The 17,107-nt window shown below is 43.8% G+C and overlaps 1 protein-coding gene across 4 annotated transcripts in view; it reads left to right on the forward strand.

The window, feature by feature from the left end:
- The window catches only part of PLXNA4 (plexin A4), a 445,185-nt gene that overhangs the window by 346,645 nt on the left and 81,433 nt on the right, over window positions 1-17,107 (forward strand). For all 4 annotated transcript variants that reach the window (XM_090134078.1, XM_090134077.1, XM_090134080.1 and 1 more), the window contains 2 exons: window positions 6,858-7,058; window positions 15,459-15,555. In XM_090134078.1, the coding sequence (XP_089990204.1) occupies window positions 6,858-7,058; window positions 15,459-15,555 (298 nt within the window). The remainder of the gene's footprint in view (window positions 1-6,857; window positions 7,059-15,458; window positions 15,556-17,107) is intronic.

Raw genomic sequence — 17,107 nt, forward strand, 5'->3', positions numbered from 1 at the left:
TGATCCTGGTGAAATAATGGACCAGCTGAGAAGGACTCTGTTAATAAAGTATTAAAGGAGGGTGAAATCATTAATGCTGATCAGCAGAGATGTGTGGACTGACTTCAGAGGCAGAATTGTCTTAGGTCAGGATCCAGCTCTCAGAAGACTTGGGCCACTTCTCAACACAGCCTGCGTGGCCTTGGGGCATCACTTTGCTCCCAATCAATGGGATTCAGCAGTGAGCCACATGAAAGGAGGTTGGTTATCTTCATTTAACTCTGTATCTGTTCTTTGGTGGCCAACTTCAGTCATTGCTTACTAGCTTTCACAGCACCGAAACCAGGGATCTGAGAGGCAATGGCAGATGAGCGAATTTGATCTGATGGCACTTCTTTGTATAGCAGTGATGTCTATGCAAGTCACCACTGAGGTATGTAGCTGCTAGAGTGGGCAGAGCTTAAACAGGACCACATCTCTCCTATGGACTGAGCTCCAGCTTCCAAATCAGCCACCTTTTCCCAAGCACCAGAATCACTTGCAGTATCTGACAAAAGAAAGCTGGTTTTTTGATCCTGAGTGCATGGAAGACTCTTAACTAGAAAGTAACCACTAGAAGTGACAGCTATGCAAGGACTCAATTACCCCTTTGTTGTCTCTGCAGATGTTTAGACTTTCCATAAATCCTTGCTTTCTCCTCATCAGCTGCCTTTAAAGTTCTGAGCGTTTTCTCCCTGTGTTATTACTTCTGCTGTGCCAATAAATAAGTACACCATCAATCAAACTAACAGCACTGTAAACTTAAGAAGTGAAGATAAAATATATGGTGCATTAAAAAATTCTTTGACCGGGTAAGCTTTTTGTAGCTGGTTTGATTGCTGCTGGTGCCGATGTAAATTTAGGGGAAATATGTCCAGAAATTTATGAAGCTTGGAGTCCTGCCTGCAAAACATTGACCTGATTCCACTTTATAACCTAATAACGTTCCCCAGCACTGTTCGTGTAAATTTTAAATATAATTTTATGATGCTAGGAATTAGTGGTGTAATAATGTAAACACAACATGGACTATAACTCACCCCTTTTGCTCACGTAATGCCAAGCGTGTGGCTGCTTTGTTCTCCAGATAACCGTGGGTCTGGGAAGTTGTGTGAGAGTTTAAAAGTGATTCATCGGTGGAACCAAGTTGTCATACAGTGCTCTCTGCAGCAGTGCAGGGCAGCTGCTAAAGGAGTGACTGATTTTGCTTGGGCAGCTCTGACCCAGAGCGACTGTATCAAGGTGCAAGAGAGAAATTCAGGCAGCATATTGCAGGCAGTCCCTGCTGCCTCTCATACGGCAACGTGATGTTTTCCTGCTTTTTATCCAGGAGAAATCTGATTCCTCCAAAATCAATGGCAAAAAGTCTTTGTGTATACGATTTTTCATTTTTTTTCCTACTTCTTTTTATTCCTTTCCTTTCTCTTTCCTTATTGTTGTTGTTCATTGGTTTGGTTTTGATTTTTTTAAATGATTTTTAATCTAATCTAAGAAACGGGGCATCCAGATGCTGTGGCCTAGATATTTTTATAAAGAACCAATCCATGTCTCTCAAATCTTACCTTACTAGATTGATTACAGTACAGAGTGGGTGGGTGAAAAAGCCGTAGTGCATTGCATCTTAGTAGAACAGATGGATTAAAAAAATAATTATTATTTACATAATACATGAGTAAATAACAATCTGAGTATCATTTCTTGTGGGATCCAAAAGGTCTTGAGCGAGGAAGAAACAGTTCCCAGTTGTCACTTAGATCATGTGATAATGTTGGATGTTTGGAAAAAAATCTTTTCGGAAAGAGTGGTGAGGCACTGACACAGGCTGCCCAGGAAGGTGGTGGAGTCACTGTGCTTGAAGGCATTCAAGAAAAGGGTAGTTGAGGCATTGAGGGACGTGGTTAGTGGGCATGGAGGGGATGAGTTGATGGTTGGACTTGATGATCTCGGTGGTCTTTCCAACCTTACTGATTCTGTGATTTTATGTTCCTTTTGGGCAAGATGGCTTAGATAAGCACAGAGTTGGCTGTTATGAACAAAGGATGTATAAAGAAAAGTTTTATTAACGAAACAAAACAGCAGCAACAACAAAATGGCACTGAGGATGAAGAACTGGAAATTGATGTCAGGAAGAAAAGTGAGCTAAATGCATTGAGTTTTAAAGTGGAGGAGTTGATGCTGGATAGCTGGATCTGGATAATGAGAATTCTCTTCTGGGCCAAAAAAGAAAAAGAAAAATAGTTTTGAAGAGTTGGCTTTCTCAGCAAACATGTCTATGGAGCAGTCAGCAAAAGGTGGACTTTAGTTTCCCTCTGTAGAATGTGGAGATCCTCTCAATGCCACAGCTATCACGAGGGAGCAATATGAAGCAAAAATATGAAAACTTCCCTCACGTAGATGCTCTGGATGAATCATACAATCATAGAATCACCAAAGTTGGAAAAGACCTCCACCATCATCCAGACCAACCATCCACCTACCACCAATATTTCCCCAGTAAACCATGTCTCTTAGTACAACATCTAATGTTTCTTGAACGCAAGAAGTGCACAGGAGAAGACAGATTAACTGAGAGTGAGGAGCACAGGCTGCTAATAGATGGATGGGTCATTGTGAAAACCTCAGGGATGATTTACTCATTTCCCTGTAGGATGTCTGCGTTTCATAGAATTATAAAATGCCTTGGGTTGGAAGAGATCTCAAGGATCATCAAGTTCCAAACCGCATGCAGCAGGCAGGGTTGCCACCCTACATCAAGTGCTTAATTAGATTGCCCAGAGCCCCATCCAGCCTGGCCTTAAACACCTCCAGGGCATCCACAACCTCTCCTGTTCCAGCATCTCACCGCTCTCTCAGTAAAAATCTTCTCCCTTACGTGAGAAAGTAAACCAAACCCATTTTCCTTCAGAAAATGGAAAATGCTTTGGTGAGATCTGGGCTCGTGGTACTGGTCATAAACAGCAATACTAAAACTGTACTAAATAATTTTAGGAGCAAACCCATGCAATATCATATGATCTGCATGTTTCATACCTTGGAAAAGATGACAGTTCAGTATTTCTGATCTGTCTCCAGTTTTGACTGTGAAATAACATGATGAGTTTCCCAAGAAATCATAACTAGACATGTATGGGGCACTGTAAAGGAAGGAAAGCAATTAGCTCAGGGCTAAGGCCACACAGACTCTGAGAGATTTCATCCCTCTCTTCAGCAGACTCTTCTTGAGTGCATCTCTGGATGCATTCAAGGCCAGGCTGGATGTGGCTCTGGGCAGCCTGGTCTGGTGGTTGGCGACCCTGCACACAGCAGGGGGGTTGAAACTAGATGATCATTGTGTTTTTTTTTCAACCCAGGCCATTCTGTGATTCTATGATTCATGATGGCACTTCACTGGGGACTCACTCAGGTATAGCAGTGATGAGGGCTGTAACACGTATATGAGAGAGAAGGAGACAGGGGACTCTCATATTACTGAGACTTCGTTACTTCTGCTACAGCAAAACACATTTGCTGGCATTCTATGAGGAGTTATAAATAAGGAAAATTAAACTAGCAACAACCCAATGAGTGCAGCTCATTTCTTGTGGTGTTTTCACTACAAAAGCTCTCTGACTTGATAACTGGCAAAATTTGATGATTTGAGGAGTGCATCACTGCTGATATGAGTAATTGGCAAGGGTGGAGGATATTATTTTTTAAGGGTTGACTCATTTGGAAGCATTTAAGGAATAGAATGAAGCTACACACATAAAATTAATCAACAAGAGTCAGCTTTCACATATGCCCTGCTACAGATTAAACTGGATTTTAGCTTCTCTGGAATCTGAACCAACTCCCCTTACAGGGGAAGGCTTAATTTATTATATCCCAAAGACAAATGGGATGGAATTGTGCCTTTCCTTTATACAGTAGTTGATAATGGATGCTTTTACTTCCCATCCATGATGTAAAAAACTGCTCTTCCAGCTTAGGTGATGCACACTGCAGAGAAAGGACAAAGAGAAATTGATCAAAATTGGTAAGGATCCTTCTGCTTGCTTCCTGCTGCAGGGTCATCTCCGAGCAGGTTGATGTTGTACCCTCAAATTTATAATCCTGAGTAGGCACCCAGAGCTGGCTGGGCAGGGCTTGTCACAGGATACAAAATGAGCTCTGTGTTTGAATTTGAACCCGGAGCCTAGTCCAAGTTCTTAGCTTTTATGCAGCACATCACCTAATGAAATTGCCTTTTTCCCCCCGTTTCAATTAGAAAGAACATTAGGTCAATCAGATAAAGCCACATTGGGAGGATTTCCTCTTTATGGCGCTTGCCTCTTCAATTATCTATAATGAACTTCCTCACAGCACTGCAAAGCTTTTTATATGCAAACGAATCCTGTTTTGGGGCTGCCACAATCACTGCTTGTTAATGAACTTGAAACAAGTGTTATCGGAAAGGTTACAGCACCAGTGGTGGGGGGAACAGGATAAAGCTAAACAAGAAAGACCAGCCTGCAGAGCTGGGATTGGCCTGCAGGTAACATAGTTGACTATCTTCAACTCCCGTCCTCCAGTCCCCTTCAAAAGCTTTTCTGTTTGACAGACATCAGGCAAAATGCCCACTCTTGGGACATGGCTGCTCAGCAGCAGATAGGGCTTTCCCATCCTCCTGTCCCACTGATTCACTCTGCCAATGCATCTCTCTTTCAACCACTCTAGCTGGGGGAAGAAAATAATGAAGAAAGTGGTGCCAAGGTCTGTTCTTATGCCCAAGGAGAGAAAGGGAGCTAATTTGTAGGCCCTGGAACACGGTGGGTAGGCAGGTCTGTGCAAAGGAAAATATGCAGGTGTGGAAGACATACGGTCCCAAAAGGTATTTAAATATGGTGTCAGGTGGAGGGATCACAACTAGACACTCTCACGCTTACTTTAACATAGCCCAGACCACTGAGGTGGTCTTTCCCTGCCCTCTGGGGTGTTATTGGGCTATATCACACAGGGTTAGGTTATGCCTAACTTCCTAAAGCTGAATAACTACTTAACCCTGCAGCTAACCTATATAAATGCCTTGATAGGATAAGAGCATTGAACCCAAGACTAGAAGGACTTTCTACATTGTCAACCATTGTCCTTCTGTTAAGAGAAACACTTCTGTGGAACTTCAACTATTGTATCTCAGCATTAGTAGTTCCTTGGGAATATTTCATCATGGCACAGGACAACAGCAAGAGCAGGGAGTGTTGGAACAAAGTGTAGCTCCTCAGGGATTCCTGAGTGTCTAACTAAGCCTCCTTCTCCTTCTATCTTTTGTGTGATGGAGCACAAAGTTAGTGAAGTGCTGCACAACACCAGAACTCCAAGACAACAGAGAAACACTGTGCTAGAACTCATCATTAGAACTCATCACTGTGCAACCAGACCCAAGATGATTCATCTTCATCATGCTCCAATGACTATATGCTGGGCTGTCCATGTTCTGATGTTAGCCTGGACAAGGCAAATTGAAATCCATTGGCAGTTGTCAAGTACTTACACCATTTGCATCCACCAGTAAGCAAAGATAAGAAATCAGGTTGTCCCAGAGCTCTTAAATCCCCAATAGCAAAGACAGACACTCTTTAGGGACTGAGGAAGGCTTCCACATTTCATTACGGCTGCGTGCTGGGTGGATGCTGGATTTTCTTCCTGCCCCTGGCCATGGATCAGCTCACACCCACAGTGTGATGATTGATATCTCTTGTAATTCTGTTTCTGGTTGGTCTAAGTGCAGATGTTACACGTCTAATCCATTTCTTTATCTTCCTAAGCTGTGTGCTTCAGTAAGATGTTTCTACCATCTGCTCTAACAAACTCCTAGGCTCTCATAAGCCATAAATTCCACTTTCAAGCCCTTAAATTCCTTGTCTTATTCTTCAGCCCTGGATCAGTATTTATATCCTCTTGTTGTCCAGTGTCACAACTACAGGTTAAGCATGTATCTGTTTAGGTAGAAGTTCTCCCTTTCTCTGCTTGTACTAACTGAACCTGACTAGGGTTGCTCTTGGGATGGCGATTGTTTAAGGAATCCCATTTTACATAAGAATGTCTTGGATTAGCAAGAAAAACACTGTAGTAATTTCCCAGAGGGTTGATAGCTTCCAGTGGTCCAATGGTGCCATGAAGAAGCAATATTTTGCTGCTGTAACTAAAGCTGTGCAAATTCATCTCACTTTGAATACGGCCTTCTCCATCACAGATTTGGGTGCCCAGCTAAGTTAGCCACATCCACCAAGAACTGAGCCTTTTTGGAAACAATTGCAAATCTTTCCTGGAGATCTTCACACGTATTAAGTAAGAATTGTTTCTTAGGAAAATAATATAGGTATTATTTTATATATAATCAATATTCTGTCCCTTTCTAAGCCAAATCAAATTATCTTTTAAATAGCCCAGACTCTGGTTTACAGTGTCATGCTTGAGCTAGCTGAAGCTGTGCCTTTTGCACAATGGCACATTGGTTTTGGTGGAGGCAGGGAGTTATGCTGTGATTTTGCATTCTTCACTTCTTGTGCCATGGCATCTTGACCAGGCAAAGTCCCTGGAGGGGACAGAACTGCTTTTCTACTACCGGATTAATGGAGCAGGTATTAAGAAGCACCAGAAGTAGCATTCTTGGGTCATGAAGGTCAAGGGTCTCCAGTGAAAAAAGGAGGTCCTTCCTCACCTGCTTATCTGAGCCTTCTCAGTAAAGCCCCACGAAGCCTTTGTAATAGGCTGAAATGGAGGGAGGCACAACAGCTTTGTAAAAGTGAGAAGATTAAGGACTCCACACGGGTTTGGGAAAATCATGTGTTGACTTATTGCGTGGTGTTCTTTCTCCCCAGGACTGCCCACAGCTGCTGCAGGCTGAGAAGATCCTGGTGCCAGTGGAGGTGATCAAACCGATCACGCTGAAGGCCAAAAACCTGCCCCAGCCACAGTCTGGCCAGCGAGGCTACGAATGCATCTTGAACATCCAGGGCAATGAGCAGCGGGTGCCCGCCTTGAGGTTCAACAGCTCCAGCGTGCAGTGCCAGAACACTTCGGTGAGCAAGCCCTGCTGCCTGTGGCATGTCTGGAAGGGCAAAAGAGGACCGTGAGTGCCTACAGCACTGTCCTCATGGGATCTGGCGTTGTGCTGAAGCCCTGTCTACTTTCCTATATACCCAATTCCAGCTAAAGTCAGGGGAAGACTGGTTGGTAGATTGCAAACTACCTCTTTTGCTCCTTAAGTTTGGCTTGTGTTAACCAACAGTAGTGCTACATCTTTGGATCCCAGCATTTGGTAGTGCTGGAGCACCTCAGCCACAGCAAATATACATTAACTCATGGTTAAACTGCCCATACCCTGACGGTGGCACATCCTTGTCTGTATTCAAGATGGTTTCTGAAGGGACAAATGTTAAAGTCAACACTGATCATTAATGTTATTAAATGAGAGAATTGGTGATAGCCCATAAAAATCCACAGAAACAGTTTAACAGGCACCAGCAATGGGTCCAAGATAAGTTTGAGCCATCCACCCCATGACCTCTGGTTAATCCCTTTAACACCTCCATTTCCCTATCTGCAGTGCAGAGCACTAAATTGCCTCGCCAGAGCCCTCTGTGAGTCACAGTGGTGCTGTCACTACAGAAATATCAGTCCTTGGGGCAAGCACTGGCATTGCTGCCAGGAGCTGTGAGTATGTGTGATGGTGGTCTCCTAACACTGCTTCTCCAGAGGTTTCTCCATCAGATTCATGTCTCCTAGATGTGCATTTGAGTCATTCTCATTGCTATTATGAGATGATTTATTAGCCAAAGAGCTAATTACAGGCTTTAGCCACTTCACTGCAGCTCTGCCACTCCATGCCGGGCAGGGTTTGTTAAAATCCATCACAACATATTCTGCTGCATTAAGCAGCGTGCTGAAGATTACAGGCAGTTCACACATTTCATGATCTGTTGCAAAAAACACTGTTCACAGTGAGGTTGTCGTATTTGTCCCTTTTTGCCTCTCCTCCCTGATTGTCATTACTGTTTAGTGGCCTGTGAGCATCCAGATTTGAATTTTCACAGAAATGAAGGGGTTGAGAAATTGAGCAGTCCTAGAGAGTCTCTTTCAGCCTCCTAGTTTGTGTTATTCAATAATTTAACTTGATTTTGAGACATAATAGTGACCGTTCTCATACTACCTGCACGCTTCAAGAGGCTGCTAGTACCTTGGACCAGAGAATTTGGATTCACTGAATTCCTGGATATATTTGCTAATGGGATGCCAGAGTGCTGTGACAACACTGTGTTGATTTTTGCATTTGTTTTGCTGCCAGAGCACTCTACTCCTGAGCTGTGCAGCGTGGCAGGACAGAGTGTCACACCTATGCCACAGCAGTCTATGACCTCTCTGATGAGCATTGCCTGTAGCATTCCTGTCCCTTGTTAGGTGATGTCTCAGGTGGGCTTCTGTCTTCTCAATGGGGATAATCTTATTTTGGACTAAACTCATCTCTTTGTTCTCCTACATCATCTGTCTTCTTCTCTCTTCCTCCCTTCTTTTGTTTCCCTTCTTTTCCTCTTTCTGTTTTCCCCTCTGCTTTCCACTTCTTCTTTCCCTTGTTTCCTCTCCTCTCCTCTCCTCTCCTCTCCTCTCCTCTCCTCTCCTCTCCTCTCCTCTCCTCTCCTCTCCTCTCCTCTCCTCTCCTCTCCTCTCCTCTCCTCTCCTCTCCTCTCCTCTCCTCTCCTCTCCTCTCCTCTCCTCTCCTCTCCTCTCCTCTCCTCTCCTCTCCTCTCCTCTCCTCTCCTCTCCTCTCCTCTCCTCTCCCTTTGTAAATGTAATTTGATTTCTCTGACTCAAGTGTCTTTTTACTCCCTGAGAAACATTTTATTGCTGCTCTGAATTTACTAGACAGTAGAAAAAAAGAGATATGGAAGGAAGAACCAGACAAAAGAAAGAAACATTCACACAGGCACACACACACACACAAAACAAAAAAAAAAGGAATAGTAAAGCCCCAGCTCTGTTTGAGCAGGTGGCCGAGGACACAGACAATAGGGAAGGAGTACTGTGGGTATGTCTCCATCGTGATTATTTCCTTTCCTGCCAAAATTAGCATTCAGTCTGGAGCCACTGTGCTGCAGTGAGGCTCCACTCCGAGGGTCACCTGGCTTTAGAAGCAGATGTATGAGCTTGTTTGCAAATTGAATCAGCCCCCTTCAACAGAGCTTTTTAGTCAGCAGAGCTGCTAGATGAGAACTGAACGTAGCACCTGCATTGCAGGCTTGGAGAAGGTCCAAAGGAGGGTGGGTGGATATGTTGTGATGTTGTGTCCCTGAAGGGATGCTATCCTGCCAGCAGATCTTTCTTTTGGAGATGCGTGCTAGACTAAGCAATCATTCTTGGCTTGTTTTCCTCCATAAGACTCAAATTCTCCCATCACACGGTAGGCACCAATGAGCTCAAATTCAGCTCTTGCAGAATATCTTCTGCAAAATTCAAGAGATTTCCTCCTGGGAGCAGGAAATAAAACCTTTATTTTTCCTCTTAACTGCCCGCTCCCTCAGGAACTACACCAGGGTAGCAAAGATCAGAGCCACATCCTTCCATCTTAAGCAGGAGCTTTTCCAAGTCGCTCCAAGCTCAATTAAGAGGTGTTTTAAAGATACCCAGATGGGACCAGCCTATCTGATGGTCTGTCGGTAACATCATATTCAACACTGATGGTGCCTAGGTGCTTGGTCCAGTCAATAGCCAGCTCTGTATCTTTCCCTGTCTTTCCCAGAGATATTTCATTTGATAACAGCAATAAGTCACTGCAGACAGCATGCTTCGGGACAATTATTGTTCTTGTCAAGTGGTTTGAGCCTCTCAGCTCTGGGCTTTGTCCTCTATCACACCACCCAAGGCACACAATTATCACTCAGTGAGACCCTGCCTGCCATTCCTTATTGCACTTATGATAGCTCTGCTGACGTCTGGACACAGAGTGATGGGAGGAAATGAAAAGGAGGAGAGTTAAGGAGGCATATAAATAAGTAAGTAAAAATGTCAGCAGAAATGGCTGGAACTGCTAGATCTATCAGGTCAGAGAACAGTCTCCCCAATGGGAAGCACTGGTAGACTCCGCACTTACAATCAGTCCAATAGAGTAAGTTAATTTCAGTGTAAGAAACAGGGAGATTGGTGAGAGATGACCTGCCTGACCATGCCCTGATCACTGCTATTATCAGCTTCAGTGTTCTAAGGATACATGCTTGCTTTGTGTGAGCCTGTCCCTTGTCTGGTCTTGGCTTACAAGCAGCACAGACTGATTTCTAGCAGTGGAATCCCTGCTGATGATTTGCCTTATAGCCCTTCACAGGTCTGTGTGCTGTGAGAGCCGAGGTGGTGCAGCTCAAAGTGCTGCATATCTCAGGAGTAGGAAAAGCAAATATGTCATGTTGTTGCACTTGAGTAAAAGATCTCAGAAGTGTTTGACTCTTTGTCACTGCTCACAAAGGAGAGCGAGAAAATAAAAACAAAGACAGAGCTGGGGAAAAAAGAGTAAAAGAAGAGCATGTATTCATAAAAATCATGGGAAAACACACTTATGAGTGGCCGAAGGCAGATGAGCACAGGGCTGATTCATACCTCAAGTAGAATGTGTAATTTACCAGTCAAGATGTGGGCTCGATTGTAGTGGGTGATACAGAAACATAGAGGTTTGATCCCAGCTCTAGTAAGCAAAGATCCAAAAAGATGGGATGTCAGTGGGCATGAGGTTTTATGCCTCCTCTTTATGGCTGGAAAATTGACGCAAAGAGGGATTAAATGCTTTGCATGGGGTCATACCAGGATCTGGTAGTAGTGACAGATACAGAATTCAATCCCCAGGCCTAAGGTCTAATCATAAAATTGGTCTTTGTGCTGTTAGGGAAAGCAGAGCAGCACTCAGTAATAAAATGCTGCTTGCTTGCAGATGCTTCCCTACTGCTGGATATGCAGCAATATATCTGGAGGTACATCATATAATCACTCTTGGTTTATTCATTAGAATCTAGAACCATAGGATCATAGAATCGTAGAACCATAGAACTGTAGAATCATAAAATGGCTTGCTTTGGAAGGAACCTCAAAGGTCATCCAGTTCCAACACCTCTGCTGTGGGTGGAGTTGCCAGCTTTTAGGTCAGGGATTAGATCATGTTGTCCAGGGCTCCATCCAATGTATTGTCCTAAATGTGCCCTAAACAAACTACCAGAAATCTTTGTTGTATGATACAACATCTCAGGATGATGCACCAAGAGGTTACGTCCTTCTATGCGGCTGTGCAGTCACACAAGCCACAGCTTCACTGTTCTGTGAAACTGAGCTCCTTTAATGCAGGGTGCTTCTTAACTGGGTGCCCAGAGGAGCTAAGAATTTGCAGATTACTGAAAAGCAAAACATCTATCTAGGCAGTCAGCTAATGTTTGCATAGCTGTTATAAATCTGATAGCTGCGATTTTTGCAGCTATGCTCTCAGCCTGAGGGTAGTAAACTTCATGGTGAACTTCCAGGAGACAAACAGTTGATGTGTTTATAGTGGCTTATGTACAAAATGTTAAGCTGCTAACAGAGTGGCAAAGCGGCCAAGTGATGTGATGGGCTCAGCCCCTGCTGTAAGAATATCTGGTACCAGCAAAGACTTCAAGAGACAAAGAACTGGTGCTGCAGAGTTCAAAACACAATGTGCTGCTCCTGTGAATTACAGCAGCTCCTTCTAGCAGCTTTTTGGTGTTTCCTGATGAGATCCAGCCTTCCTTTCTGGAATGGCAGTGTCTCTTTCTCAGTTTGGTCCTCTCAATTGCCTGTAATTTTCTACTTTCATTTGATATGTGTAGTGGGAAACCAGATTTTGCAGTCTTCAGGATCAGGTTTATATCTTTTGAGCAGTTTTGCCCGTGCTGGAGGAAGTTGTGGAAGGCAATACATAGGAACCAGCCTTAATGATTTGAATGCTCCTAGCAAGAGTATCCAGGAATTTCTGCTGCGACTCCTGCAGATCAATACATCAGCCCTTTTTTCTCCTCTGAAATGTATTTCCATCTTACTGTTACAGCTGAGCAAATCCTTTTCAAAGACTCCTCTTGAGTTCAACAGGCTTTGAACAGAGACCACAATGAGTTAGTAGCTCCTGTGGTCTGAACAGGACAGAGCATCTACTCCCTGGTACTTGGCAGATTGCTCTGTTTTGCTTCTGTGCAGCCCATGAGCTGTCTGGGCATGGCAGCATGAGCATCCTCTTTCCAAGCCCCATCTGGCTTCATCCTTGGATCTCTTCCATGGGGATCTTGTGTATTCCCTCACATCCATTTCCAGTTCTGGCTCAAATCAGCTGAGCTAACAACACTAATATGTGTTTGTCCCCAGTGCTATAGGCAGATAAGATCTACAATCCCAGCTGGACTCCTGCTGTTGGCTTTGGGATCTTAAGTGGAATGAAAGGCTCTGAGGGACTCCCATTGCCTGTCCCTTGGCAGCCCTGCCTATGCTCTGCTGACAGATAAATCCCAGTGCACACACATGAGGATCTGCTGAGACAGAAATTAGTGCTTTTTCAGGCACCTACAGATTCAGCTTGTTACTTAAGGGTGACCAGTCATTCTGTATATGTGCTCCTTCCTATTTCCAGTTGACATTTGCAAAGTGCCATGCACAGGTGTTAGCAAAGCTCCCAAGTGACAGAAGATTAATTATTCTCTATTTTTCAAGCACTTTCCTCCCCACTCCAGCCTTCCTATCCTTGCTCCTAGCTCCATAAAACTGTGAAAAGTCACTGTTGTGAGTCCAAGTGGCTCTGCTTCATCTTGCATCTTCCTGGCAGTGACACTGAGAAGTGTCATAAAAATGCTAATAGTGAATGAGGCTGGCAGGTACAGCCCTATCAGGCAGGACTCTGCTAACCTGCAGCAGCTCTTTACTTCCATGGTAACCACAAAGCTTATACCCGTAAATACCCTACAACAAGATCATAATCACAGGGTTCTACAGATTAGTGGCTAATCGTGTTTAGTTTGTCCAAAGAGAAATTACTGTGCAACTACCGCTCACTCTGCTGTAATGGACAGAAATCACCATACATGATTTACTCTGCAATTATATGACAATTAGTGGAAACAGAAAAACCTACCTCTAAATGCTCAGAGTTTTCACATCTCCGTGGAAAACCGTGCTGAGACTTCTAGTGCTGGTGAACTCTCATCTGTAAAACATATCCAGCAAAACCAGGCAGCTCGTTGAAGTGTATTTCATAGAATCATAGAATTGTTCAAGTTGGAAAGAACACTTAAAGGTCATCTGATCCAACTCCCCTGCAGTGAACAGGGACATCTGCAGCTTGATCAGGTTGCTCAGAGCCCCATCCAGCCTTACCTTGAGTGTCCGCAAGTTTGGGGCATCCACTACCTATCTGGGCAGAAATGTTATGTTTAGTCACACAGAGGTGAACACATCCCTTTCTGTGTGGGTGGGAGCTTGTCCTGCTCCCAGTGCAGTAGGAGATTCCTGATCTCAGGAGAATAAATCCTTATATGGTCTGCAGTCGGTGTAGCACGACACATCTCTTTCCTTCTTGACTTCTTCCCATTCTGTCCTTTAAGCAGCTGTTGTGGCAATGCATCCTCTCCCATCTAGGATGCTTTTTGCCTTTTGGTGAAGTGTTAGAAGGAAGCTGTTGGATGGAGATGCGCAGTGGGATCTGATGGGCAACTAAGTGAACTCTGTGTGAATCAACTCAGAATAAACCAAAATCTGGCTGGAAAAAAATGCCCTAAATACTATGTCAGAGAAATCACCAAGTGGAGGGCTGGAAATGGCCTCCAGAGACAAGCTTCCATTTTCTTCATTAAGACCAGATCCATGTACCTCGACTGTGCCTAACAAGTATTTGTTTAAGTCTGTCTCACTCTCTCAGAAGGTTTCTATGCCTTTCTTAATACATATTTTCTGGAAACTGGATACCCCCTGAACCAGCTGAAGTTTTTCTGGCTCTGGATAGGGAAAAATAATTGCCTCCTGGGGGTTGTGTATACAGGAAACTCTGTCTAGTGCATTCCCAGTTAAGATTTGTTTGTTTTGGCAGCAACATGGCACTGTTGATTCTCAATCTGCTTGTGACCTTCAACAGTCCCTTTAATGCAACACTGGCCAGTCACTCCCATTCCACATTTGTTTGCATTGATTTCACATACCGAAGAATGCTCACTACTTCCCTCTACTGAATTTCAGTTTGTTGATTTTGGCCTGCATCTACGATTTGTGAAGTTTGTTTTGAATTCTTAACGCTGCCTTTGGATGTTCTTGCACCCTCTCCCAGAGCGGAGTCATTCACGAAATCTGTAAGCATGATCTGCAGTCCATCAATGAAGTCAATAGTAAAAACGTGGAATAATGCCAGACTCGGGACTAAACTTCTTCTGAAAAGTCCTCCAAGCCCAACAATGATTTTCTGACTTACGGTTTTTACAGGTACCTTATGGTGGCTTCTTTTAGATTATGTTTCCCCATTTACATATTTATTTATTTTTATGGGAATCTCCTGCAGGACAGTAGCAAATACTCTACGAAACTCTAGATAAATCACATCTGCTGCCTCCTCTTATCCACAAAGCCATTAAGCCTGTCAAAAAAGGAAATTAAATTGAGTTGACACAATTTGTTCTTGACAAATCTATGCTGGCTGATTTTTATCACCTTATCATCTTGCAGGTGCTTATAAATTGATTGTTTAATAATTTCATGTACTTTCTTTCTGGGAAGCCAAGTTAGGCTGACAGGTCTATAATTACACAGAAGCTCCATTTTCCCCTTTTTAAGGCATTTCTAAGATACTCGAGACTTCACTCAGCTGAATTTCAAGAGCTCTTCAAAATGACACTGGTGTAGATAAGCATGGATATATATTCAGCACCTATGGAGTACACAGAGGTATATTTGGATGCTATATCCAAATACATACAATGCAGAGGTATATTTGGATGCTATATCCAAATACATACAATGCATACAAATATCACAGAATCATGAAATCATAGAATTGCTCAGGCGGGAGAGGACTTTCAAGATCATCAAGTCCAACCTCAACCTAATTATACTACTCTAACTCTAGCAACCCATTACCAGGCATTGGCAGAATATCCTTCAGAACTGTGCTCCACAGCTAGAAAGTACTTTTCCAAGTCCCATCATGTGCATATATACTTAAAACACAGAATATTCACCTAGCAGCTAGGATTCATACGTTACTGAGATGGATACAGCTTCCTTCACTGAGAACTACAGCTCTGAGAGCTTCCCATGGCTTTCCTGGAGGTAATGACAGGTAGGGATCCAGGTGACAGCTCAATTTCTCTTGTTCACAACTCATGGTACCACTTCTTGCCCCCCCCCTGGAACCCAGCCTTTGGGTGTGAAGTAACTCTGTGTTCATTTTTTTCCTTTTCTTCTAGTATTCGTACGAAGGAATGGAGATTAACAGCCTGCCAGTGGAGCTGACCGTCGTATGGAACGGGAATTTCAACATTGACAACCCAGCACAGAACAAAGGTAAAGAATTATTTCAACTTGTCCTTGGAAGCGGTAACCTTAGCAACGGGCCACATCCCTCCCTCCACTTAACAAAGCTGCCACCATCTCCCTGCGCTGTCTGCTGCCGACTTGTTCCCTGCACTCTGCAAATTACCAATTTTTTTGTGCTTTGTGAATTTTTTTTTCCCTCTGAGAAATACTACTCTTCCTCCCACTTGCACGGCTTTCCCTCTTTTTTCATCACCTTTGCCTCCCGCTTCTCCCCATATATATGTATATATTTTTTTGTGTCTTCCTTCCTTACTCCTCCTGCCTTCTCCCCCTGTTTATTTCTCCTGGAGTGATGCTCTTCAATTTAACACGCCAGGAAAGTGGGCACTCTTTGCTCATAGGTGATGTGGTAATGAACAGAGGAAGGGAGAGGGGGAGGAGACAGGCTGCAGCTTTGTCAGTGGGAAGAGACTGAACAAAACAAAACGTTAACAGCAAAGGTCTGACATCTGCCTCCTGCCCAGAGTCTGACTCTGTTTAATTGCCATGCATGGCACAGAGTTGGTGTGCCTCTCACAGAGGGCTATTGCTTGTCCAACCCTGAGACAATTGTCTTTGTCAGAGACGGGAGGTCCATTCATGTTCTCTTACTTCTTGTCCATCACCCTCAACCACATGGCAGATTTTCCCCCAGATTCCCTCTGCTCTCAGCCTTTGCATTCACAGCTCAGACCTGCAGCCTCTCCTCCTCACACCACCACCCCTCAGAAGTTTCTCCCTCCCTCACTTTACCTTCCTTTTCCTTGGACACTTTCCACTGCTTCTCCCACTCCATCTCTCCCAGTCACGTACTCCCAAATTCTTTTCATACCATTTCACACCCAACCTTGAGCTGAGCAGTGATGGATGAGGTTTCTGCCAACACCTCGTTGAAACTGGAGAGCGATACAGAAGGCAACTCTTCATCCCATGGTGTGACTCCTTTCCATCAAAGAATGGCTTGGATTATACCAATTTTGTAGCAGGAAGATAATAGCCAGATACACTTGGCTGTATCACATGGAAGCATAGCACATGCTTTCATGGACACACAGAACTTTATTTACTAACACAGATGTAGTATTTAAGAACAAGCAGAATCCCCTCGCAGAGTTTTTGAGTAGATTTTCTTTGGAAAATTGAGAGGGAGACAGAGGCAGGACAAGGTTTAGTGGGCAATATTAATGATAGGTGGACAGTTAGATTAGATGATCTGAGAGGTCTTTTCCAATGATTCAATGATTAGCTTCATTGTCTTTCCAAGTGAAGTTGCACTAAAGGTACATTGCTTCCAAGACCAACCAAGGTGCCACCACTGTTACAGCCAACAACTCATAGGCTGGGCTGGTAGACTGAAAGCCTACGTTAAACCAAACATTGTGAGCAGAGCAATTCAACAAATAAGGAAAGGTCTGTGCCCTAAGAGGTTTGCAGCGTGCTGAGATTGACAGTATTTCAGAATTTTTTTTTCTTGCAACCAACCTGGAGAAATAAAAAGTTTCCAAAGTTTCCCCTGCATTGGTCAATACTTGCTGAGTTC

Source organism: Phasianus colchicus, chromosome 1, assembly GCF_987193195.1.
Source record: "Phasianus colchicus chromosome 1, bPhaCol1.hap1.1, whole genome shotgun sequence".
NCBI lineage: Eukaryota > Metazoa > Chordata > Aves > Galliformes > Phasianidae > Phasianus > Phasianus colchicus.